The 24347-nt window shown below is 44.3% G+C and overlaps 1 protein-coding gene across 3 annotated transcripts in view; it reads left to right on the top strand.

Annotated features, from left to right (window-relative positions):
• Positions 1–753: 753 nt before the first annotated feature.
• Positions 754–24347, top strand: part of arhgef25a (Rho guanine nucleotide exchange factor (GEF) 25a) — a 92854-nt gene continuing 69260 nt past the window's right edge. For all 3 annotated transcript variants that reach the window (XM_083770025.1, XM_083770023.1, XM_083770024.1), the window contains exons 1-2: positions 754–1471; positions 3498–3636. In XM_083770025.1, coding sequence (XP_083626151.1) covers positions 1376–1471; positions 3498–3636 — 235 coding nt within the window. In that variant the 5' untranslated portion in view covers positions 754–1375. The remainder of the gene's footprint in view (positions 1472–3497; positions 3637–24347) is intronic.

The raw sequence follows: 24347 nt of genomic DNA, 5'->3' as shown, positions 1-24347 counted from the left end.
ACACACACACACACACACACACACACACACACACACACACACACACACACACACACACACACACACATGCGTCATCTTTCCATGCACACTCGAGACACACTCGAGTCCACTATCGTACCTAGTCTGCCGGCTGAGTATTTGCTGCACACATCTTTTTTAGCCATCAAGAACCTCACATTTCTATATTCTAGTACAATCGTGGTTTGATTACAGTACTTAAAGGACTTCAGTACTCAATAAAATCCTCAGTGTTACCCTTATTGGTACACTGGGTTCGCTTTGTACACTTTATGAGGTACGGTTACACGTTAATGTGTAACCGTATCTTTTAAATGGAGGCAGTTGTGCTCTGTGGGTTGTGTGTGTTGATACCTTATTTGGGTCGGCCCTGCTCCCTTTATGAGTTCACCCAAACCATGTGTCACTGCCAGAGACCGACCGGGGCATGATAAGGAGCCAGAGGGAGCAAGCAAGGGGTGTCAGTAACATTAGAGAATAGATTCCAAGACGCCGGAGACGAGAGAGGAGAAAAAAGGATGAAGATGTCTGAATGGTAATCCACAAGTGAGCGGGGGTATATGAGGATGGATGGGGACGGAAAGGAGAAGAGTTTCAGGGGGAGAGGGGGTGGTGTTCCCCTCTAGCCAATGAAGAGGAAGAAAAGGCGGAATTTTGAAGAGGGTGCGATTGGTCGGCAGCCCCTTCAAGTCAACGCAAAGCAGTTTTAACAGCCTTCAAAGAGCCCGGAGGGGAAGGACAGCAAGGCTGCAGGGCAATATCACAGCATGGAGCTGACACCGTGGAGCTGACTGACGCTCACTGTGGCTCAACGTACTTCTTCAACCAAACAAAAGGGAATATTCTCAGAAGCGTAAGTTGGAAGAGGACATAATTCACAGGACCACGCAAGATTTGTAAAGACATAACGTGTGCCAGGCCACCTGTCTGTCTGTCCATAAGGAGGGGAGGGACAGAGACAGAGAGGAGAGGGAGACAGGGAGGAGAGGGATTCTGCCAAGGCATACCCCCCAACACACACAAACACACTCCTCCTGAGTCCTCCAGCCCCCCCACCCTCCTCCTTGTCCAGACAAAAACATGTTCTCCCCTTCAAGGATCATTATTCATGTGCATGAGCGTTCCTGCGGGTCAGTGCACAACAAGACAGACAGGCTACGGCGACTCAACTCCCACACTCTGGCACAGTGAGAGGTGAAAACAGAAGGACAGCGAAAGACAGAGAGGGAGAGAGGAGGAGACTTGAGTCACACTCATCATAACAGAAGTGGAGTTTCCAGGAGGAGAGAGAGAGAGAGATTGAGTGAAAGTGTGAGATCTTGAAGGAGGCTTACAGCAGGGAGCTTTGTGTGGGAGAATGAAGGCTCTGCAGAAGAACAAGGGGCACACTGACCAGATGTTGGGAGCCATGGCTGACATGCTGACCTCCCTGGCCATGCCCAAGCAACAGTGGGTGAGTCCTGTGTGCTGTTGCTGGCTCAGGCGTGTTGTAGTAGGCGTGTTTGTTTGTATGTATACACACAGCGGGAGCCGGTTTTATGTGAAAGCTTGCCATGCGTTGACATTCAAACCGACAGGGAGGTGGGTGGCGAGGGAGTTTGGGGGCCCCGTCGACACATGGACATACTCCGATCGATTCGCTCGTTTTGAAAAATCTGAAATGCGTTGGGAGATGATGCTGCAAGGCGGATGGCTTTACTACAACCAACATTTCATATACAGTATGTGCGTGTATGTGTGTGTGTGTGTGCGCGAGTGTTTGTGTTTTTGTGGGGGAAAAGATACTTTTTGTCAAGGACATACTGTAAACATGCATTTGGCCTCGAACCCCCATCTGAAAATATGTTGTACAAGATTTGTCTTTTTAAGTGGTGCAACCACTTCCTTACGCAGCTTTGTGTGTCTGTGGGTGGCTGTTGCGCAGCCTAACACACACACACACACACACACACACACACACACACACACACACACACACACACACAGACACACACACACACACACACACACACACACATATACCCTGGGTGCGTTCCTTTGGGTCTGGATGTTTCGGGGACCCCTCCAGGGACAATAGCTGATGTATAGGGTAGGGTTACAGTTGTAAACAGATTTTGATGCTATCTAACTGATTTAGTTCAGGACCCCCTGGGACCCCCTCCAGGACCCATGGCTGTCCCAGGACAACCACTGACCTAAACCTGATGTCAGAAGCTCTTTTAACTGCGTCCAGGAATCCTAATGGGATAACCATAGTCCATATCTACGACACACATCTGACATAATTGCTGTCATTGCTGCGTACAAGCCCATATCCTGACCTCAGATGTCCAGGATGTGGGTCTAAAAACTGAGCCTTCAACTCAAATTATCGGCATAACTCTCCCGTCAACCTGAAAAGTGAGGTTAGATTTAGAGAGAGATTTAGAGAGAAATTGAAAAAAAAAAAAACTTTTTCTGCATGGATCTCTTCTGCCCTTGGGAGGAATCTTGGATGTTTCTCTGGAAGCGGCAACAGTACAGGAAACGGAGGAGCAGTGATTAAGACATCTCGGCATAAACAAACTGCACTCATGAAGAGGCCTACAACGCCTCGCTGATATAATTTTATAGCTCATTCCCGCTCTCTCTCACCCTTTTCCCCTCTCCCTGTCCAGGCAGACACGTCTGAAAACACAAATGCTGTAGGTCTCTTCTGTGAGATGACGGCTGTTTACATCATGGAATCCGATGGCTTATATCAGGCTCCAAATCGCACAGTCGACGACTCATTTTGGGCAACGCATTAAAAAGTCGGCAAATTCCTCAAAACATGGCTGGTTGCTAGCTCAGCTCTTATCATTATTTTGTAACAAATTGTTTAGTATTTGATCCAATTTAAATTCCATTTTACTTTGAATACTTCTAAAACTATTTAGCAGTAGAATCATAATAAGTGCAATTCCAATATTTCACAAAAGCAAAGGTTAAAGCCTCAATCTGTGATTTTCTTCATCTGGTTGACCGTAATTTGAACAGCAGGAACAATATTACTAAAACATCATACTTTTTCACATTGTGTTAATTCTTTAGGAAACCGTGCTACTGTGCAGGCTCACACATTTTTGAGATTTTATTTTGCTTGAATCTGTTGCGTACATAACCAGGCTCAGCTCCAGGATGAAATGACTGAGGGGGCAGTTGAAAATGGCGAGGGGGCAAATCTCATTTTTATAATAAAACAACAACCCCCGTGGCACCGCTGGCCTGATACATACTTAACCAGAACTTTATCCCTGGAGAGCAAGGCTCAGACATTAAGCGAACAACCTCTCTCTCTCTCTCTCTCTGTGTGTGTGTGTGTGTGTGTGTGTGTGTGTGTGTGTGCGTGCGTGCGTGCGTGCGTGCGTGCGTGCGTGCGTGCGTGCGTGCGTGCGTGTGTGTGCATGTGTGTGTGCGTGCGTGTGTGTGTGCGTGTGCGTGCGTGTGTGCATGTGCAGCTCACAGAAGGCAGTGAGGGAGATCCACCAACGTGCGAGGAGAGCAAGGTATCTGCCACAGGCCGCTGGGAGACAGACGGTGGGCTGGAGTGGGAACAGCGTGCCTCAGACAACCCCGAGAGGAGAAGAGGAGGAACAGGTAAGACCTGACAGAGTGCATGGCATGACCAGTTCTGTGTCCACAAACCCACGGAATGCCATTCCAAACATTGGCCTCGTCAAACCAGTCTGAGCTCTAGGGAAACCATTTGCTCCTCCTGACCGAAACACAAACCTCCCATGACTGAGCCTTCTCTTGACTCGGTTGTAGAAATGGTCTCAGGTTTCTGTGCTATACGTGGTGCCAACGGCAACAAACCCACTGTCATTTCAGTTTCTGGAAATACTGCTGGTTTGGATATTTTGTCTGTTGTTGTCGTGCAAAAGTGATGGGTTTGGTGGCGGCATACTAATCTTAAGATTAGTATGTGTTTATGTGAGCCCTTCATTTTAGCGTTGATGTGGTGATGGTGGTGGTGGTGGTCAGTCATAGGAGTGTTCTTGAGGATTGGACCATGTGACATTGTCACATAGTGGTCATTAGACCGCACTGCCTGCAAGCAGTCATCAAATTCAAGTCACCTGACTCTTAATTAGGGTTGGGATCCAGAACCGGATCCAACATTGAGCAACTGGAATCGGTTCCATCATATTTGGAAACCGTTTCAGGAAATGTTTAACTTTTTTTATGAGGCTGTTCAGGGATGATATGTTGACATCACATCTGCTATACAATTACAATACTGGTGGTTCTCAAACGTTTTAATTTCAAGGACAACCATAACTTTGAGAGAGTTACGGGTCCATTTGGTTCCATTTGTACACTCAGAGTTTCAGATCCAGTTTCAGAAGGGTCTATTTCGAACCCCCCATAGGAATCGTTAAAGGGAAACCATTAATGAATCGGACCGTTAAAAGAGAATCGTTACAATCCTAAAGGATCCCAACCTTATACTCTTGATGGTTTGTTGCTTCAAACCCTACCCGATGCATTCTTCGTTAGTTAATCACTTTTTACTGGCAAGGCGGCGTGTGTAAAGTACTGTTTGCAAAACCTGGACACCTGAAGTTGGATCTCAAGAGAGACGAAGAGACACAGGGAGGGTGATGGAAAGAGAGAGTATGAGTGTATGTGTATACACACACACAACAGGTTCCAGATGGGGGCCAAAACACATTCAGCTGTCTCGCTTCCCCTTCTACCCCTTAAAAGAAAACACTGATGGTTGCAGCCATCCTGGTTTGCGTGCATTGCCATTTTCCTTGACTGCAATGGAACAAAAGGGGCTTTGTAGCATGGTTTGGGTTAGTGTGTGAGTGTGTGTACGTGTGTATATGGGGGGGGGCAGTGGTTTGTAGCACCATGTGGTCAGGCCACTAGCTGTTGTGCAGAACAGAACATGGCGTACAGGGGGATACGGGGGGGGGGGGGGGGGGGCAGAGGAAACTGTCAACGATGCTTATCTATAATGGTTCTACTTAGACAGATTGTGCTGGCGAAGCTAATGCATCCAAATATTATCTTAGCTCACGGCCCCATGGCTTGCAGGGGCGGAAGAAAAAAGAAGTGCCGAAATGCATCATCAATGTCGTGTGGACGACTGGAGGGAGACCGTTTGTTCCAGTCCCATGACCAGGTTGCTTTGTCCAGTAGTTTGCTTTTGTACAGTCTTGTTTATCCTCTTTGGTGGAACGAGAGGAATGTAACCACTTGAACCCGAGATACGCAGTTCACTGGGGTCCCTAAAACAGCCTAACTACACTTTATGTACTTGTACTATACATCTGTTCATTTCACTGCACACTCTCCACAAGATATTAGGGACGCTGGGCTTCAAGTGGTGGTTAAATGGTACACGATAGAGATAATTCAACTGTCAAGCTTCACAGCCCGAGTGCCTGGCATAGCCGTCTGGGCGCCTAGGCTGGTAATCCCAATCCCGACGATCCATGACGGAGATCTCCATCATGTGGTCTTTTCAGTGGTTTATGATAGATTGCACTCTTCGCCAACGTATGGATGGTTCTAGGTTGCTAAGCAACTGATACAACCGGAAATGAAACGGAGCATTTCACCATGCCATTCAGCTCCACGTTAGGCTCAGAGATCAGATTTAGAATGCAAAATTATCTCAGATTCTTTTCCCAGATTGTGTTTTTGGTCAAAACAAGCTTTATTCAATGGCCCATAACTAAAGAACCGATAATTGTGGTTACAAAATGTATTTTCCCGGTGAAAGAAAAGATTCGTCCGTCACAACACTCTTTCCGTCACTTTTACATCCCGTTCACAAATTGGTTCCCGGTGGGCCTTTAAATAATGGTCTTGAGTTGACTGAATTCATTCATTAGTTAATACCTGGCAGCGAGTGAACGTGTTAAGCATATTGTGAGGTAATTGTAATTCACTAGAACCTCGCTCACGTCTAACGCCATGCGACACAACGACACACGCAACGCGTACATTTTGAACGAAGGCAGACAGCGATTTATCTTTGCCCACTGTGTTTTCCGTGCTGGGCAGGCTGTGTTGTTGTTGTTGTTGTTCGGTGTTGTTGTTTATCTGTGAATGTCATATGTCCGCTGACGTGTTCTTTCCATGAGCAGGTGGTGTTGTTGTTGTTCTGTGTTGTTGTTGTTTCTCTGTGGATATCGTGTGTCCGCTGTCCCTGTATATTATTTTAAGGTTGGAAAGCCTTGCTGTGATTTGTAATCGGGCCATCGCATCACAGAAAGGGAAACCACAAAAGTGGTTTGAAAACGCAGCGGTAATGTCAGTGACATAAGAGAGGCGTAAACGGCAGTTCCACAAAAATCCACATCTACTGTATGACTTGGCTAACCGGACTGTAACCATCTATTCTACTGTATGACTTGGATAACCGGACTGTAACCATCTATTCTACTGTATGACTTGGATAACCGGACTGTAACCATCTACTGTAAGACTTGGCTAACCGGACTGTAACCATCTACTGTATGACTTGGCTAACCGGACTGTAACCATCTATTCTACTGTATGACTTGGCTAACCGGACTGTAACCATCTACTGTATGACTTGGCTAACCGGACTGTAACCATCTACTGTATGACTTGGCTAACCGGACTGTAACCATCTACTGTATGACTTGGCTAACCGGACTGCGCACAAAGTCTTTGCTCACAACTTGTTCCCTTCTCAATTGTAATAATAGATTTATGCCAGTAATTGGCAAACTTGACTTCCTTTCTCTTAAGTCTCTGCTATGTGTTGTTTTGCTCCTTCGTGCCATTTGTTTCAGTGCTAGCTCCACATCCAGGCACAAAGGTCAGTGGTCATGTGACTCCCACTGTGCCGTAGGTCAGGGAGCTCTTCCTGTCTCTCACTGCGTCGATACGGAGGAGAGAGAGAGAGAGGAGAGGACCAATCCCCTGCCTCCTTTCATCATCTCATTCTGGTCCATGGTTACATACTGTGTGCATCCTTCCTTAATGAACCATCTGCTATACGTTAGGGTTCCACTAGATGCCTGCAACAGTAAAACCCTGAGTTAAGGAAGTCCATTTGGTTATATTTGTCCTCTCATTACTGGTAATTTGAGGATTTTACTGCATAGTGTCTTTGCAAGATTTGTGGTAGGACTCCACCGAAACAAACCGCTATTAAGCATTTGACTCAAAGCATCTCTCTCTCTCTCTCTCTCTTTGAATTGAATTGAATTGAAAGGCTAATAAAGAAATATGTATTGTAAACAGAGCTGCAACATTGTAGATAAAACTTACATAAAGACATCATCGTTACAGATTTTTTTCTTTCTTTTTCAAACAAGATTTCACATTGTTTTATTCGATTTTTATTACTGTAATGCGAGAACAATGGCTTCCATTATAGAACTGGTATGCTAATTTTCCGGGAATGGAAAGCCTTCAGTTTCTTTTTTCTTTTTTTCCCCTTTTTTTATTAAGACATCTTTATAACAGTCAGTACATAGACATACAATTTCATTACAATAAAGCCTTCAGTTTCTATAAGTTTGGATTCCCCATCGATGATGAGCAGTAGTGAGGACCCATTAAGATCCTTTAAAGATGCAAACACACAAAATGTAGGTTTTGCAGCGAAGTAAAGCTATCTTAAAATAAAAACCTTTGCTCTGTTATATATGGAGATATATGTATTCATAAGCACAACTTTATGGTTCTCATTATTCCTCTGGATGTCCGTGCACATTGTTGTACTTCCCTCAATAGATATATGGACGTTGTTTTTTTGTCATTGTTTATCATGTTTTCAAGCATTGTTTTGTTGTTGGGAATCTGTGGAATATATGTGTCTAATATAAAGTTGGCAGGTCGTTAGAAAGTGCAGCTGGGTTTCCACCTCATTGTGTGTGCACTGCAGTGGGTGCACAGTGTTCTTGTTCTCTGTTTAAGGGCCAAATAACATTCCAATTTGCTCTGGTTTTTGGTTGATTCTTTCCAATATGTCAGATAGTCTTCTTTTCAATTTTCTTTTTGTTTTCTTATAATTTGTTTTAGTCTGGTGGAGTTTCAGTCTGGTGGCTCTGCTTGTGTTTGTGAACAGAGGACCAGCTGGCTGTGGGGGCATCTCTCTAGTCAAGATTCTCTCTCTACTGTTATGAGGCCTGGGGTCGCCCGCTGGCCTAGTGGTCCAGCATGCCACGTATAGGCTCTGGCGTGCGTCGCGTGTTCGAGTCCCGTTCATGACGACCTTTGCTGCATTTCTCTCTCTCCCTCTTTGCTGTCTGTCTTCACTGACAGCAACTTTCAGGCACAAAAGTGAAAAGCAAATCTTTAAAAAATATATAGGTGAGGGCTTTGTTAATGTACCCCGTTGCCACTGACGCTGAAGGACACCTTTTTTAATATCAATTAATTCGGGTGCTCAGCTGTTTTCATTTCCGGGAAAAAACAGAAGTGAAAAATCCGCTGGCTTATGCTTGCTATGGGACGGAGCATCTTAGAACGTAAATATCTCTGAATCGCTTTTTAGACCAAAATGCAAGCTGATGTATCCAAACGCTAGTATTTCGCTGATCAAAAGTAAGTTTTGGGTGTATTAAATGACAATCCTGGGACATGTTAAGGAGCTTGTCAGGGTAGGGTGTCGGGTGCACACAAAAGCCTGAGTAGACTTCCATTGGGTTAGGGTCAAACCTGTTTTCAAGTTAATATTGGTAAACAGTTAATTTATAGTACACAAAACTAAATTTAAATTTAAAAACAACATTGCTCTCTCTATCTCTCTATCTCTCTCTCTTCTTGCTCCAATCCTTCCTCAAAAGCAACTTCCAGGAGAATTCCTGAACCTGGCCTCCCTGTCTTCCAGGCACAGAAACAGGCTGGATGTTTTAGTTATGGTATATTACTCTCCCATGCAATGCCTGGCTTCTCCCTCTCCAGAACATGTACGTCTGTCCGCGCCCTTACTGTTTCATAACACTGGGGTCATTAATGGATTAGTGTGTGTGTGTGTGTGTGTGTGTGTGTGTGTGTGTGTGTGTGTGTGTGTGTGTGTGTGTGTGTGTGCACGAGCGCGCGTGTGTTTTCCCAAACACTCTCCTCTACTTTATGATGATGTCTTTGTCAGGGTAAAATGCTTGAACCCACATCAACAGGAAACGGCACTCAACATGGTGGTAACCAGAGTAGTATACTTTATTAGATGCATTGCACACACATGCACGTGTGCACACACATCACTCATACTCACACATGTGCACGTGCATGATATATATGTGCATACAGACCACATAAAACATAGTTACCTGTTGTTCAGAAAAGGTTAGGCAATTAGAGTGAATAGCAGTATTTTACTGCAAGAACTGATATTTCTTTGCTAACAGAACAATGATGGAGACCTAGAAAAGGAATTTCATTATTTAGTTTTGCTCTTAAAAAGACACACATTTTTATATCTCCAAATAGACTGTACAAGAGATTTGCTCAATCAGTCTTTGGTTTACTTCTTTGATTTGCACACTTTTAATTAATTCACACTTTTGAAGTGCAGATGATGGTGCCATCCCATTGTGCTGAGGTGAACTGCTTGTCTGTCGACTCGACAGGTTCAACAAATGTCTTCTAAATCCAAACTCTGATTTAGGAGCGTGTGCTGAATGCCTAAATTGTAAATTGCAGATGACCAGCAGAAAAGAAAAAAAAGGACTCCTGAATTATGAAAGAACACGGGATCAAGTTCAGGGGCTGAGGGAGGCCAGTATAGGTCTAAAAATAAAAAGCAAAACGTCTCTAGTTTCCGTGCTGTCTCCTGCAAAGAATAGAACTAGCCATAGAAAATGACAATACTGTTTTGGGAGTCTTACATATCAAGTTAGGCACTCGCTTGCCTAGTTGGCGTGCAAAACTAAATACTATTTTTTACCATATTCATCAGCACTTCAGAGGTCAAGTGGTCAACTATGCAGAACATGCTGTCCATGTCCATATCTGGTTTTTGCAAGAGTCTTGGGAGGAGGTGTACAGTAGCATCCAAGAAGAAGGGATAGGGAGGGGGGGGGGGGGGTGAGACATTACATGGTCAGAGATCAACCTTGAGCTCCTTAGGGCTAGCGAGGGCATCATCACCTCAGCTGGACAGATGCTGTGTGTGTGTGTGTGTGTGTGTGTGTGTGTGTGTGTGTGTGTGTGTGTGTGTGTGTGTGTGTGTGTGTGTGTGTGTGTTCAAAAATCTGAAACAATGTGTCATCATCACTGACGAATCCTTGACTGACTTGACTTCTCTCCACTGTTTATAAAATCCTGGTGACGTGATGTCATAGATTCAGCGTTGCCTGTGCATATTTATTCACACTTTTCATACAACCCATAATGCATTGCGATTGTGTGCACGGCAGTTCCGGTTGCACACGGGGAGGGGTCGCGGGAGGTGACGAGGAGGGAAGCCTCGCCCCCACGGGGGAGAGGCTTCCCTCCCGTCCCATCCCACATTTGGCTGCTGTTAGTCTGTTCTCAATAGAATAGGAATAGGTGTTCCAACAGGGTGGTAAAATACTGAAAGGCTTGATGCTCCTGCACTATTCTCTACTCTTCACTAGGAATAATTAACCCAAATGTGACAAAGTCATGTCATGTCTTCTATGGTGCCGCACCATAGAAGACATGACATGACTTTGTCACATTTGGGTTAATTATTCCTATTGCACTGCATGCTGTCACCTTTATGCCTCAAAATAATTTGTTTCTACTGAAAAACACCAGTAAAATAACGTTTATTATATTTTATTTCATTCATTCAAGTCATGATGAAGGAATGAGTTGAATGCATGCCGATGGTATATGGTCTTCGCTCGTAGCATTTTATTGAAGAAGACTTGAATCGGGTGTGATACAGCGTATGAAAGCAAACTTCCCAAGGATTATGGAGATGTTTATTTTTTCTAATGTCAACATTTTATTAAGAAAGCCGCAATGAAGAGCGCTGTTGCCATGTCTCATAGAAACAAGTAAATAGGTCTATTAAAATAATCCCAAAAGAAGCGCATATAACAGGGGTCTGTAACCTATAAAGTGCCATGTTTTTATTTTCTAGATAGTGAGTCTGCCATATCCAGATTAATTTTAATGACACCACAATAAAATAAAAAAATATATTTTGATTGTCCACAAATATAAAGTTCTTCCTTCTTTTTAAATATTTTCTTGCACATTGTTATAATGATCATTATATATCCCCCTGCAGTCAGAGTTAATAGTTTTAATGAATGAATGTGATGCATTGTGAGCTGGTATTCAAAAGTAATCTTGGAAAAAAATAATTAAATATTTGGATTAGCCGTCCTTAGTTGGGCAAATGCATTCATCTGGGGATCCTTGACATGGGAATGTGCTGTGTGAGGATCACTGGTTTAAACAACATTAGGAGAAAAGCCCAAATAACCACTTTAGAAACAAGAAAAGCAACCACAACTAGTACAACTACCAATATTTACAAGCAACTTTAGAGAAAAAGAAGCCGCTTATAATAAACAGACATGGCAACGCTCCAGCAGCCTCCCAGAGCCGATCAAGTGTAAAATCAAACAGTGCTTTTTGCATTTAAGAGGTGGTCAGACCCGTACGTCTTATCGTTATGCGCTGAGTGTCTGGCCACCCTAGGTTTCATGTGAAATGTACCCATTCTGCAAACTGTTAAATACTGAAACGAATCAATCAATGAATATCAGTGTTGTTTACTATTCGTTATTGTGAATGTGGGTGGGACAGTGGGAGGCGACAGTCTGGCCATGCAAGCGTGTAAAGTGTAAACAGTGTGACGCTACATCCGTGGTAGCATCCCACCGGATGGGCCGCACACACGACTATGTCCCCAGTGCGTTGGCGGGGAAAAGTGTGAATACAATCCATAAACGTACCTTCTTGGCTTCTCGTGGTATGTCCAGGGACTGACCTGGCTATTCAAGCCACAAGTACTGTATATATGCAAGCTTGCAAGCTAACAGACCCACGCACGCATATCCACAGGATGCATATGCACGCAGCACACATATTAAGCATCCATGGGTACGCATACACCACATATACTCACACCTAGTCACACGCACGCACACACACACACACACGCTGACAGTACAATTACAATTGTAAATCTAGGCATTTAGTAAATGCCAGGGCTACTTAAAAACTGCAAGATCACTTAGATCAGAGTGAATGGCATGAACCCTCGACAGAAAATAAACGCTGCAAAGTCACTAGGATACCAGGTAAACATCAAGCCCAGCACGAAACAACAAGCTATTTGAATAACATTTTGCTTGCACGCGTGGTCAAGCAAACAGTATGGCCGTCTACTAATAACACTACGTGTGAACTCTGTGAACCTTAAGCTGTTACCAGTGTGCGTCAGCTCATTCTGATTCATGAGCAGACCTCTCGCCAACGGGAGATAATTGGACGAATCAATATTTTCGACACTTGTTGGCAGACAATGTAATCCTGCTGCCGGTGGTGTCCAGAGAAAGCAATAAGGAGGGTCTCGTGTGTGTGTGTGTGTGTGTGTGTGTGTGTGTGTGTGTGTGTGGGGTCCAAAAGGTTTGGGGCAGTGTTTGTTTAGCTAACATTCTCCTCTTGGGGTGGCATGTTTAGCTCCAGCTTAAGCCTCATTAAGCATGTAAAAAAAAAAGTGGCAAAGTGTTCACATGTTCCACAGAAATGGAGGTGGAAATTGTTCGTCGACAAACAAAATTCACTGCAGGAAACTAAATAAAAACTAGATAAAATAGAAGCTATGATGACTAAAACTATGACTAAATGTATTGACAGTTTCATCAACAATTAAAAAGTAGAGTAAAATGTTAGGGAGTGGGGAAGAGATACACTTGACTAGAACTAACTACTAGAACTATCATTGGCCAGGTTTCCGAACAACATTTTGTGTAGCTTGTACAGGTGTGCAGCGCATGCGCACATGCCCAGAAGGCTGCATGCAGAAGGTAACACGTAGGGGGCACGTGGCACAGTTGGTAGTGCTGTCGCCTCACAACTAGAAGGTCATCAGTGCCCATACCCGAGGCGGCGTTGGCGAAAGGGCCCCTCCGTGTGGAGTTTGCATGTTCTCCCCGTGTCCCCTAGGGTAGGCACCCTCACAAAAAAGGGGAAAGGAACTGGTTGGAATAACGTGTTCCTTCCACACGCTACGTTCAACCAGGGAAACTCCCCCCTGACACTCATGCATGAAGGAAGCATGAGTTCAAGTCCATTGCTCTCCCCAGGTTGGCGGAGAGTTTGTAGAGCCCATTAGATAATTGACACAGGGGTGAAAAATGGGTTACAAAATCGTGGGATAAAAAAATTATATAAAAAAAAAGAAAAGAAGGTAACACGTTTCCCCGAAAGCCTAGTTGGTTACGTATGGTGCAGCCAATTAGGCATTACGACTGGCTTTGGGAAACGCCAACATGCGTAGATTCTCTAGAGCACAGCCTTACATGTCTCATGAACTGGCTTCGGGAAATGCCACGTTAGGCCTCCTGCATGAAGTAATTTAGAAGCAAACCCGTTTCCCGGAAGCCTTTGTAGCCTACACACACCTGTCTTACGCAGCAGTTTGTAAGGGTGACCTGGGGCGGTAGTAATACCCTTCCAGTGATGTATGTGGTGATGTGTGTGGTTTTAAATATAAAAATGTCGTAATTAAATTCATATTTTTATCTCAGCATCATCCAGAGAACTTCAGCAGTGCAGTCAGTTGCCAATACAACGGGCCTGGCCGGTAGGCATATACACAACGCAGCACCACACTTAATTTGCAAGCCCTTACAAGGAAAGTTGCGAGGAACAATCGGTTAAGTCTGGCATCGATTGCTATAGCTCGCACCAGGTGCGTGCTTATGCTACACTGTGGCGTGTTTGGAGAGAGGCGCTAACAGGCGCCTTTCAGAAACGGCATATGTGTAAGGGACATGTAGTGGAAGACCGCACGTAAGAACCACCCGTAAACTCGCTGCGTTCTCTATGGGAAGCCAGGCCATTTTGGTTTTGCTTGGATGTTGCACTCGGAAAAAATAGCCCATCTACAAGCTTGTAGATTTTCAGCATGGAACCAAATGGAAACACTTTGCTGATTACAAAGTAAGCCACAGTAAATTTTAACTTGAATGTCTCAAATGTGAATCTCAATTTTCCTCCACAAGAATTGAGATCACAATTCTCACACGATTCTCATTTTGTTCCATGAAAATATGTAGGCTATTGCCTTACTACAGTCAAAATGTCGCACCTGAAGCCAACTACTGTGGCTTTAAACAGACAACATCAAAGTGCTTGACTAAAACCTTTTTTTTTTAAATACTGTTTTTATTAGACATTTTTTGTACGACAACATCAGAATATTATCGACAATGATGAGTAGTTCTGTTAAATAAAATGAAAGAAATAACAGGCAATGTAAATGTTCCACATACAATACATAATAAAAAAGACATAAATGTGATAAACATGAAAAAACTAAAAACAGTTAAACAATGACAAGTGTGAACAGACAAACAAAACAGACAACAGGACAGACACTCTTGCTCTCAAACTTTCCCAACATGTTGTAAATTAAGTGAATTACAGACATTATTTTTTTTTAAATGAGAAAAAATAAAATAAATAAAAAACACTCTTTTCTTTTCTTTTCAATTTTCTATTGTGCTATCTATTGTGTAGGAGGGGTTAGCGTGCACCTATTGAAAACTAAAACCTTTCTTAAATGAATTGGACAGCCAACTATAGTGCCGCAGGATTCTTGCTCAAATGTAGAAGTGAGATCACTAATGCGTGTGTGTGTGTGTGTGTGTGTGTGTGTGTGTGTGTGTGTGTGTGTGTGTGTGTGTGTGTGTGAGAGAGAGAGAGAGAGGGAGCAAGAGAGAGATGGAGAGATAGCATGGTGCGGACGGGAGCTAGAAGTTATCTCTACATCCTGCTGATTTTGTGTGTGTGTGTGTGTGAGTGTGTGTGTGTGTGTGTGTGTGTGTGTGTGTGTGTGTGTGTGTGCGTGTGTGTGTGTGTGTGTGTGTGTGTGTGTGTGTGTGTGTGTGTGTGTGTGTGTGACTGTGTGTGTTCACTGTTTGTCACTATATATATACACACTTCTGGTGTGTCTTCCCACGCTGTGCTGCAGAGATCCGTCTGCCTGGCAGCTGCAATGCACAGCAAGGTACAGCGGTGGGAGGCACACAGTGGTACATGAACGTACAGCGCGCGCGCACACACACACACACACACACACACACACACACACACACACACACACACACACACACACACACACACACACACACAGAGACAGAGACATGTATAATGTTTAAGACAACCATGGTGTAGTGTGGGTCCTGCCACGAAACGCAACAGAGCAGTTCAGGACAGAGTATAGGACAATTCAGGACAGAGCAGTGGTGTAAAGTAACTAAGTACATTTACTCAAGTACTGCGACAGTACAATTTGGTATTTTTAAATGGTGCAACAACTCCAAGGTTCAGCAATGTCCCTTTGTTCCTATGTTTAGAGTGCCAACAGGGGGCGCTGTTGCAGCACTCACTTTAGACTGGTCTGATTTTTACTTTTACTTCTACTCCTAAAATAAACATGCATTGACCATTTCAGGCTAGCCCTATATACATTTCAGCAATTTGAAAATAGCCGATCTACAAGCTCACAATGTGCGCGATGCGACGCATTGTGAGCTTGTAAATCGTCTATTTTCAAAATATTTGTTTACATTTGAAAAGTTGAAACGAGACATTCTACATAAGTAGAATGTACTTTCTACTTTTGGTACTTCAAGTAGTAGACCTACATTTTTTTACCAATACGTTTTTTACTTTTATCTCAAGTACTTTTTGAATACCGTAATTTTACTTGTATTCCTGCATTGCAGTATTGATACATTTACCTAAGTAAAACATTTGAGTACTTTGTCCACCTCTGAATAGGACAATTCAGGACAGGGTAGGACAATTGAGGACAGATGGGGACAATTGAGGACAGATGGGGACAGGTGAGGACAGAGTAGGACACTTGAGGCCAGTTCCACTGCAGTCTCATCCATGATGAAAACACCTCCCACTCACATTGACTTTTACCAGCTAGCAGCACCAGAATGACACCTTGCCTTAATTGGCATTCAGCTCAAAAACGAAAAGAGCTAGCAGGAGAAAGTGAATCGATTTGACAGAACATGCAATCTGTGCGAGAGAGACACAGAAATAAATGGTGTGTGTGCTTGCGTGTGCGTGTGTGTGTGGGGGGGAGCATGAGACAGAGATGGAGAGATAGCATGGTTTGGGACGGGAGCTAGGAGTTTGTTATCTCTAAGTTGGAGCGAGAAGAAGTGAGGTCCAGAAACGGAGGAGGAAGGAGGGAAGGAGAAGGAAAGCGCTGGTGTGTGTTGGCAGAGGTTCAGCTGGCTGAGGAGAGGCTTACATTACAGTGGGAGGTGGTTGGAGAACAGTGAACTAGTAGCAACATATCTGCCTGTGTGTGCACCACGGAGCGAGCCTCTCTGTAGACATTACCGTGAGCTCTCATTCAGTGCATACCACGCAGATGTCATAGAAATTCAGCGTAATGCTTAGTATTATGCACCCACGGTGTACTGTGAACTGTTCTGTCCTGTTGCGCAAAAGATAACCAACACCGCGTATCTCACCATTATCCCATTGCTATGCAGAGCACATCACTGTGTGAGTGCGTGCGTGAACAGAAGACTCCGTATAAGCCGGTGAATGAGGCAGACCAGCACGTCCTAGCAGTCACTGACGTGTGCCATTTGTCTTCCCTGCTTAATTAAAGGATCATAACAGTTTATGAATCATATCCGCCATCACCGTTTTCCAACGGCTAAATGAGATCGACTGTCCCCATGAAAGGATGTCGATAAATGACCTCCATGGTCTGCTTCTCACACACCTCGGGCTCTTCTGGCCCCCTAAAGGGAGAAAGAGATTTAAAACAAAACAAAACATCCACATCCATGGTATGTGCTTTATTGCTAAACAACCGGCGTAGTCTACACTACTTTTCCTCTACACAGTACAATCCTCAGTATTGCTTAACAAATGGACCAGATATGGATCAAATAATACTGTTGGAAAGTAGGATTTCCAATTTTTCCATATCCATTTGTAACTCAGAGAATGTCGAAATGAAAGGGTCCATTTTGGTTACATTTGTAAATTTGCACTCGTGATTTTACAGTGTAGGTAGGAGCCCCTAACCTGACTCCCACAGATGGGGGCGGTATTGAGTTAACAAGTTCACAATACAGCCTCCATCTGGGATTGTGCAGGGATTGGCGTTGAAACCGTCTCGTGCAGAGGCGTACCAATCAACGGCAGCTACGGTCGATGCCATCGAGATTTTCATTTCCTAGCAGGAAAATACTTTTGCACACCTAGAAATCAGGCGTATGCACAGGTGCGTAGGCCAGTGGACATCAATGAAACGAATAGAATACACCCACACACTGTATTTGCTCGGCACATGAGTATTTTCTTTTTAATGCAACGTTTCGGTACATGAGTATTGAGTACCGGTACCCTCCGGTACTCATGTACGAGCAAATACACAGTGTGGGGTGTATTCTATTCCTTTCATTGATTTTTAGAGTCAGGCTAGTAGCAGTGAGGGAAAGTAACTAAGTACATTTACTCAAGTACTGTACTTAAGTTACAATTTGGAGGTATTTGTACTTTACTTGAGTATTTCCGATTTCCAATTCTATCACTTCTACGCCACTACATCTCAGATCCAAATATTGTACTTTTACTCCACTATAAACTCTAGTTTTCTACTACTACTATAGTTACTTTGTAGATTTAGATTATTATTACAAAACTTACATTAACCACTTCAGCCCTATACATTTTGGACCTTTGAAAATTGCTGATCTACAAGCTGAACCATTGTGAGCTTGTAAATCTGCTATTTCTTACTTTTAATACATTTGAAAACTTTGTAATATTGATTTAGTTACGTAAAAAATGTGAGCCCTGTCCTTGGAAAATCTATTTGTCATGTAAGTATCGTCATCTAATATTAACCACTTTATTAGTCCTCTACACCAGTGGTTTTCAACCCTTTTCATGTCAAGGTCCATTATTTATTCTGCATCTGAGCCACAGAACACCATTTGATGAGATTTAGCCTCTCATAGCCAAAACTTTGAATATTCCATGCTGTATTAATTCTTATTAGGAGATTAACATCTTATTAGGATGATCAAAATAACAATTATTCTACTTCTCTAATATTGTGTAGACCAGGGGTTCCCAACCTTTTTTGGACCAGGTACCCCTTTTGCGGTAGATATTTTTCCAGGTACCCCCTCATCCTCGCAACACAGATAACAATATATTTACAACCACAAGCAGTGTTTCCTGCAGGAAAAAGCTTTGGCATGGTGCTGGGCGCAGGCCGCAGGGGGGCCTTCTTGCGTCGAACATTTTGATTAATTAATTAATTTGATTCAATAATTAATGAATAAGATTAATAAATTAAGATTGATTTGTATTATTGCTCTTGTATTGCTATTGGAGACACTGGGGGGACACTGGGCAGGCACTGGGGAGGCACTGGGGAGACACTGGGGAGACACTCGGGAGGCACTCAGGGAGGCACTGGGGAGGCACTCGGGGGGGGACACTGGGGAGGCACTCAGGGGGACACTGGGGAGGCACTGAGTGGACACTGGGGAGGCACTGGGAAGGCACTGAGGGGACACTGGGGAGGCACTGGGAAGGCACTGAGGGGACACTGGGGAGGCACTGGGAAGGCACTGGGGAGGCACTGGGGAGACACTGGGGAGCATGGGGAGGCACTCAGGGGGACACTGGGTAGGCACTGGGGAGGCACTCGGCTGGTCACTGGGGAGGCACTCAGGGGGACACTGGGGAGGCACTGGGAAGGCACTGGGGAGACACTGGGGAGACACTGGGGAGGCACTGGGGAGACACTGGGGAGACACTGGGGTGGCACACACACACCATGATTCACAAGCCCCCTCAAAAAAAAAAAAAAAAAAAAAAACTTTTTTTTTTTTTTTTTTTTTTGAGGGGGCTTGGGTACCCCCTGGCTATGCGTCGCGTACCCCTAGGGGTCCGCGGACCCCACGTTGGGAACCGCTGGTGTAGACTTCTTGTAAATAAAGTAATGTAGATGTTTAACAATAATTTAACTCTTGAGAGCATAACATAAAACCAAATAGACACTCATTTCACGCTCTCACAAGTTAAAGATCTACAAGGGTCCATTTGGTTACCAACTCGCCATCATTCAGCTGGGGACCACCTGGAACCCCCTCAAGGACCACTGGTGGTTCCCGGACCACTGGTTGAAAACCACTGCTCTAGACCTGAGTTGGGTCTTTGCTTTCTTTCTGTCCACACCAAATACGTACATTACCATACGTTGGGCTGAGCTTGTAGATCGGCTATTTTGGCTAATGTTCCCCCCAGAATATGGGGCTCAAGTGGTTAAACAGAATTACAGCTGTGTGTGTGTGAGTGCGTGTGTTTGGGTGCGTGCATGTGTGCGTGCGTGTGCGTAGTCCACGTATACGTGCGTGTTATTATCACAGAATCGTGTCACGTCCTATCATTGTTCCATAAGCGCTGCGATAACAAACTCGCCGCGTTCCTGAGCGCAACATTTCATATTCCCAAAACAATCGTAATGTCATTATCGCTGACAGCTTATTGGTGAAATATGACACTGGAAAGAAAAACAATGTGGCCTCTGTGTGCTTGTAACGTCTCTCTGGATTGGTGCTGGTGTTGACAGCAGGGGAGGGAGCCAGGCCTTGTAACGTCTCTCTGGATTGGTGCTGGTGTTGACAGCAGGGGAGGGAGCCAGGCCTTGTAACGTCTCTCTGGATTGGTGCTGGTGTTGACAGCAGGGGAGGGAGCCAGGCCTTGTAACGTCTCTCTGGATTGGTGCTGGTGTTGACAGCAGGGGAGGGAGCCAGGCCTTGTAACGTCTCTCTGGATTGGTGCTGGTGTTGACAGCAGGGGAGGGAGCCAGGCCTTGTAACGTCTCTCTGGATTGGTGCTGGTGTTGACAGTACGGGAGGGAGCCATAGGCTCATTCTCTGTAGATCCACTGTATGGGAACCTTTTTATCGTGCATGTGCAACAGGTACAGATGCCATCTACTGGTGGAAAGTACTGTACTGCTACAGTACAAAGTACAATTTTGAGATATCTTCACTTTAATGGAGTATTTCAAATTTTCAATACTTTAACTTCTATTCCACTACATCTTTCAATTGTTTGAAAACTTTAGTTACTTTGTAGATTTTGATTATTATTACAAATCATTAATCACAGCCCTATACATTTCGTCCATTTGAAAATACAAAATAGGCGATCTACAAGCTCACAACGCTTGTGCATTGTGAGCTTGTAGATCTGCTTGAAAACTTGAAATGGGACATTCTGCATAATGAGTACTTTTACTCAAGGGCATTTTAAATTCCAGACTTTTACTTGTAACACAGTATTTCTATATCGCAGTATTGCAATTTACTAATTTCAATTTAGGCATTTAGCAGACGCAGACTTAATCCAAAGGGATTTACAAAGCAAGAACAACAGTAAGCAAGAACAACACATGGTAATACATTAAATACAAATAAAGTCATCAAGGATCATAAGATCATAAGCTAAGAACCTAACATCCGTCTAACAGTAGAATATCAGTACAATGAAACTTTATACACTATAGAATGTCTACTGATACTATACTGATTTACTTTTCCACGCACAGAAGATTGAAATGGACAGCTCAGGGACTGGAGCAGCATTAATGCACTCCAAAAGATGTAGAACTAGAAAAAGTGCCCTTCCGGGCACAGGTCTCCACCAGGTTATCCACAGATCCGTGCAGTTAGAGGTAAAAACACTTTTCGGCCAGTTATAGCGCCACCTTGAGGCTGAGTTGAAATTGTTCATGTGGCATTTCGTCCTCGGCCTAGTGGGAATGTGGGTGCACAATTTCACGGAAATCACGCGATGTGTTCATGATTTGCAGCATTTTGTTTGAAACTGAGCACTCCTGTGAACTTTGGAAGCCAATGTTAACCAATCAGGATGGAGTGTGATAAATCTGAAAGACCCGTTTCGTTGAATGGCTCTAGAGAGACTGTGTACCAATTTGCGTGATGTTTGGACAAAATCTGTAGGTGTACTGTGCAAAAACTTGTTTTGCAGAAAGCGGCCTCTTGGTGGCGCTATAACAGGCCGTTGTGGAAAGTTTGGGGCAGAGGTTCATCGTTGGCATCCAGGGAGTGTGTGTGCAAAATTTGGCATCGACCGGGTTAACGGTGAAGTTTTTGCACAAAGCGGCCTCTTGGTGGCGCTATAACAGGCCGTTCTGGAAAGTTTGGGGCAGAGGTTCATCGTTGGCATCCAGGGAGTGTGTGTGCAAAGTTTGGCATCGACCGGGTTAACGGTGGCCGAGATTAGCCTGTCACGGACACACGGACGGACGGACACACAAACACACAAACGGACGGACGGAGTGCAAAACATACTCTCCCCACATGCCTTCGGCCTGGTGGAGACAACCAGGCAGTACGCAAGAAACCATCCATCTCTCTGGAACGCTGCGTTTCAAACCTCCTGTGCTCAAGGCACAGTTTTCTTCCTTCCAGGAAATAAAACGTCTGGGTTTCCGAGGCTAAAGGCACTGCAACAATGGACCCTTACGGGTCTGTATGTAACTAATGTATTGTAATGTTGAAGTGAAAAATCTAATGTTGAGAATCAGTGTTTTCTCTATGGCAATGTTCTTTCTGTGAGATCTGTTGTATATTTCAACTGGTTTCTTTCCCACCTCCATAATTCTGCCATCAAATCCACTCCTGAGTGCTCCTGTTCCTGTGCCTGGGCCAACATGACACTGCAGCTGCATCAGCAGCATGATGACACCGCTGCTCAATTCTTCCCCTGGAGGTTTACCCTTCAATCACACTCACTTAAAGCATCCATTATACACTAGGAAGGAAGGGAGATGGAGGCGGAGAGAGAGAGAGAGAGAGAGAGAGAGAGGAGAGATGCAGGAGAGATAATTTTCTATCACTCTCTGTACAGAATGTTTATTTGTTATTGTTTGTGGTTAAGCAAGTCTTGTGTGGCAATACTTGTGTGCAGAATGAGTGATTGGGTGTGTGTGTGTGTGTGTGTGTGTGTGTGTGTGTGTGCATGCGAGTGCATGCGTGCGTGCATACAGACACACACACAGTTTGAGCAAACACAGGAACGTTGCTAGCTTAACAGAGAGCAGCAGGAACATCCTGACAGCCGGGTGCCTCCACCCTGTCACTGTCCACACTGTGTAGAGGAGACAGACTGAGTGACAGACGGACAGCAATTAGACTGCCAACTGCTCAACAGTTGGTGTTGAGAACGGTTGTTGTCACTTATACCGCTCAACACTTTGGGGGGAACCACAACGACGCTTTGACACTTAAAGCACTTTTAAAATTGCCATCCTAAAACTTTGATGTCCTCACAAGTATAGTGTGTGTGTGTGTGTGTGTGTGTGTGTGTGTGTGCGCGTGTGTGTGTGTGTGTGTGTGTGTGTGTGTGTGTGTGTGTGTGTGTGTGTGTGTGTGTGTGTGTGTGTGTGTGTGTGTGTGTGTGTGTGTGTGTGTGTGTGTGTGTGTGTGACACAGACAAATGTGTCTGTGACAAAGACTTGACCTCGTCCGTGACAAATGTTTGATTTTCTTTTACACCATCTTACACACCATTATAATGTTCTTATTTTGATCATAAGACCCCATTTCTGATTTATGACAACACTATGTATGGCACATTATGAGTTCAACTCAAATGTTTTATTTCCAAGCACCCACACTCTCAGAGTTACAGAGCTGTTATGGTCATTTAGGGCTAGCACTTTATGTGAGTCTGGTAACATTATTGTCCGCTCATTTGTATGTTTGTGGCAAAAATGGAATTTCGACCAAAATGTCCACCACAAGCCAACATGGCGATGATCCCTGTGTGTGCGTGCGATGGCTGCGTGCCTGCGGGTGTATGTGCCCGCTGGTACTGCAGGAGACTCTCTGGTTTCCCCACAGTGGCTGCGGTGAGGAGGACCCCGGGCGGGGGTGACACCATGACACTGTGTGTGTTTACTGCCAGGAGGTGTTGAGGGTGAGACACTGGGACAGGCCCTGTGTGGTGCCATGAGCTCACACACTTACCTCTCTGAGTCACACTCAGCCAGCTGGCTGCATTCATTCTAGTCTCGCGTTGCCAGACTGTTGCCTCTCGCAATTTCCAAATGCTTCCATCATACAGTCTGGAGCAACGGAAGTTCTATCATGAGTAAAATATAAAGCAGAAGTGGAGCCTCCTCCCCACTTCCGTTTTGTCTTTACAGTCGCGCAAATTTATCCTAATATAAATCTAAATGATCTAAGCATATATAGGTTGTTGCTTGTTGAATGGAAATGAAAAAATAAACTCTAAAGATATTTTAAAATATATTTTTGACTTTTCGTGAACAAATTCCTTACTCGGATTTCGGGATGTGTATCGTTCCAGACTCTATATAGCGTTCGGAGATTGTGGAATAGTTGTCTGGCTACGCGAGACTACATTAATTCATTCAACAAATTTGAGAGTCTCTCTCTCTCTCTCTCTCTCTTTGTGCTGTGTAGTTTGGCTGGTTTACTGTGTTCCAGGTGTCTCTCTCTCACACACTGTATGATTTCATATGTAAAGAAGCTTAACGAGTCATCATTTGTGGTTGGATGAGTTTCATGTGCCCATATGTAAAATGCAAGTCTAAATATGGTAAAGTTATAGGATTCAACTACAGCTCTGTTTGACTCATCAGTACGGTAGGGATCCAGAACTGTGGAGGAACCAGATTTGGAATAGTTTCCGGAGGCGGTTTCATCCCACTGTCAGATAAGAGCTGGTACTGTACAGTATGTGGACTTCACGTCTGCTATGCAATTTCACAGTTGTGCATCATCGTACCAAAACACGGAAGACAGTTGACTGGCCTCAAGTAGCCTTCCCGCTGCTATATTATTATATCACAAGCTAATGTCATTGTCATTGACCTAAATGATACCAAGGATTCCACAGTGATGTCACTGTTGTGCTATGCACATGACCTGATGAAGATCTAACAGATCGAAACGTTGTCAGTATTTAAATAAAGAACGTCTTGCTAGTACCTTTGGTGTGCGGGCTCCATCCAATTCACTTAAGTTTCTTTTAGCCCAGCACCCAGCCCGTCGATGTGCGTATTCTACGTCTGCCCCACTGTTGTGCTATGCAACACGGAA

This window comes from Protomyctophum parallelum, assembly GCF_964188405.1.
Source record: "Protomyctophum parallelum genome assembly, chromosome: 7".
In the NCBI taxonomy this organism is placed as follows: Eukaryota; Metazoa; Chordata; class Actinopteri; order Myctophiformes; family Myctophidae; genus Protomyctophum; species Protomyctophum parallelum.
The sequence above is the reverse complement of the archived record's forward strand: the minus strand, read 5'-3'. Positions and strand labels throughout refer to the sequence as shown.